Below are 704 nucleotides of genomic sequence, written 5' to 3'. Positions count from 1 at the left end.
TTGAAGAATGAAGTTCTGGTGGAAGTTTCAAACTCTGGATGAATTAACGTCAAGGACATATGGGATGTTGGAGTTGTGGTTGAAATTTTATATATATATATATATATATATATATATATGTTATATTATGTTTTGTGTATGTGTGTATATATACATATAAGTTAAATATTTATTGTTTGAATTGGTTTTAATTTCAATAAATGTGTGAATAGGTTTTAATTTCAATAAAAGGAAGCAACCCCATTTTATTTCAGCTTACTGTTATTGTTTTGAATAGTTTTTTGTTTACTATTTTTTTTTTATTGGCAGTGTCACCTGAGACAATCGTGATCCCCATCGTCTCCTGCATCTTGGGATTTCCCCTTCTGGCTCTTCTTGTCATCTGCTGCCTGAGGCGGAGGGCCAAGCTCGCCAGAGAGCGCGACCGTCGCAGAGCAGGGTAAGTAACAACATATTCAATTATTTTAAAAATAACTACTCCTATTCTTAAGACAATGACAATTTTTTTTTCTGTATAAATATTTGGAAAATTTTGTATTTTCGCAAAATTGGGCCAAGCTGCACCTTTCAGGAAAGTAAACATGAGCATAAAATATTACTAAATAAATGAATTACTGCAAGGGCCGCCCATAGCTCAGTGGTTAAGACACAGTCTTACCAATTTGATGTTTATTGGCGGTGCCGGTTCGAATCCGGCCTGGGAC

At 34.8% G+C, this 704-nt stretch overlaps 1 protein-coding gene across 1 annotated transcript in view; it reads left to right on the top strand.

The window, feature by feature from the left end:
• Positions 1-309: 309 nt before the first annotated feature.
• The window catches only part of LOC106690349 (uncharacterized), a gene marked incomplete at its 5' end in the record, with an annotated part of 28,369 nt that continues 27,974 nt past the window's right edge, over positions 310-704 (top strand). Inside the window, 1 exon segment of the mRNA XM_067049724.1 lies at positions 310-439. Within this exon segment, the coding sequence (XP_066905825.1) occupies positions 310-439 (130 nt within the window).

The sequence above is a fragment of the Halyomorpha halys genome, unplaced genomic scaffold (assembly GCF_000696795.3).
Source record: "Halyomorpha halys isolate HHAL.00 unplaced genomic scaffold, Hhal_1.1 Scaffold1675.1, whole genome shotgun sequence".
NCBI classification, from domain to species: Eukaryota; Metazoa; Arthropoda; class Insecta; order Hemiptera; family Pentatomidae; genus Halyomorpha; species Halyomorpha halys.
The sequence above is the reverse complement of the archived record's forward strand: the minus strand, read 5'-3'. Positions and strand labels throughout refer to the sequence as shown.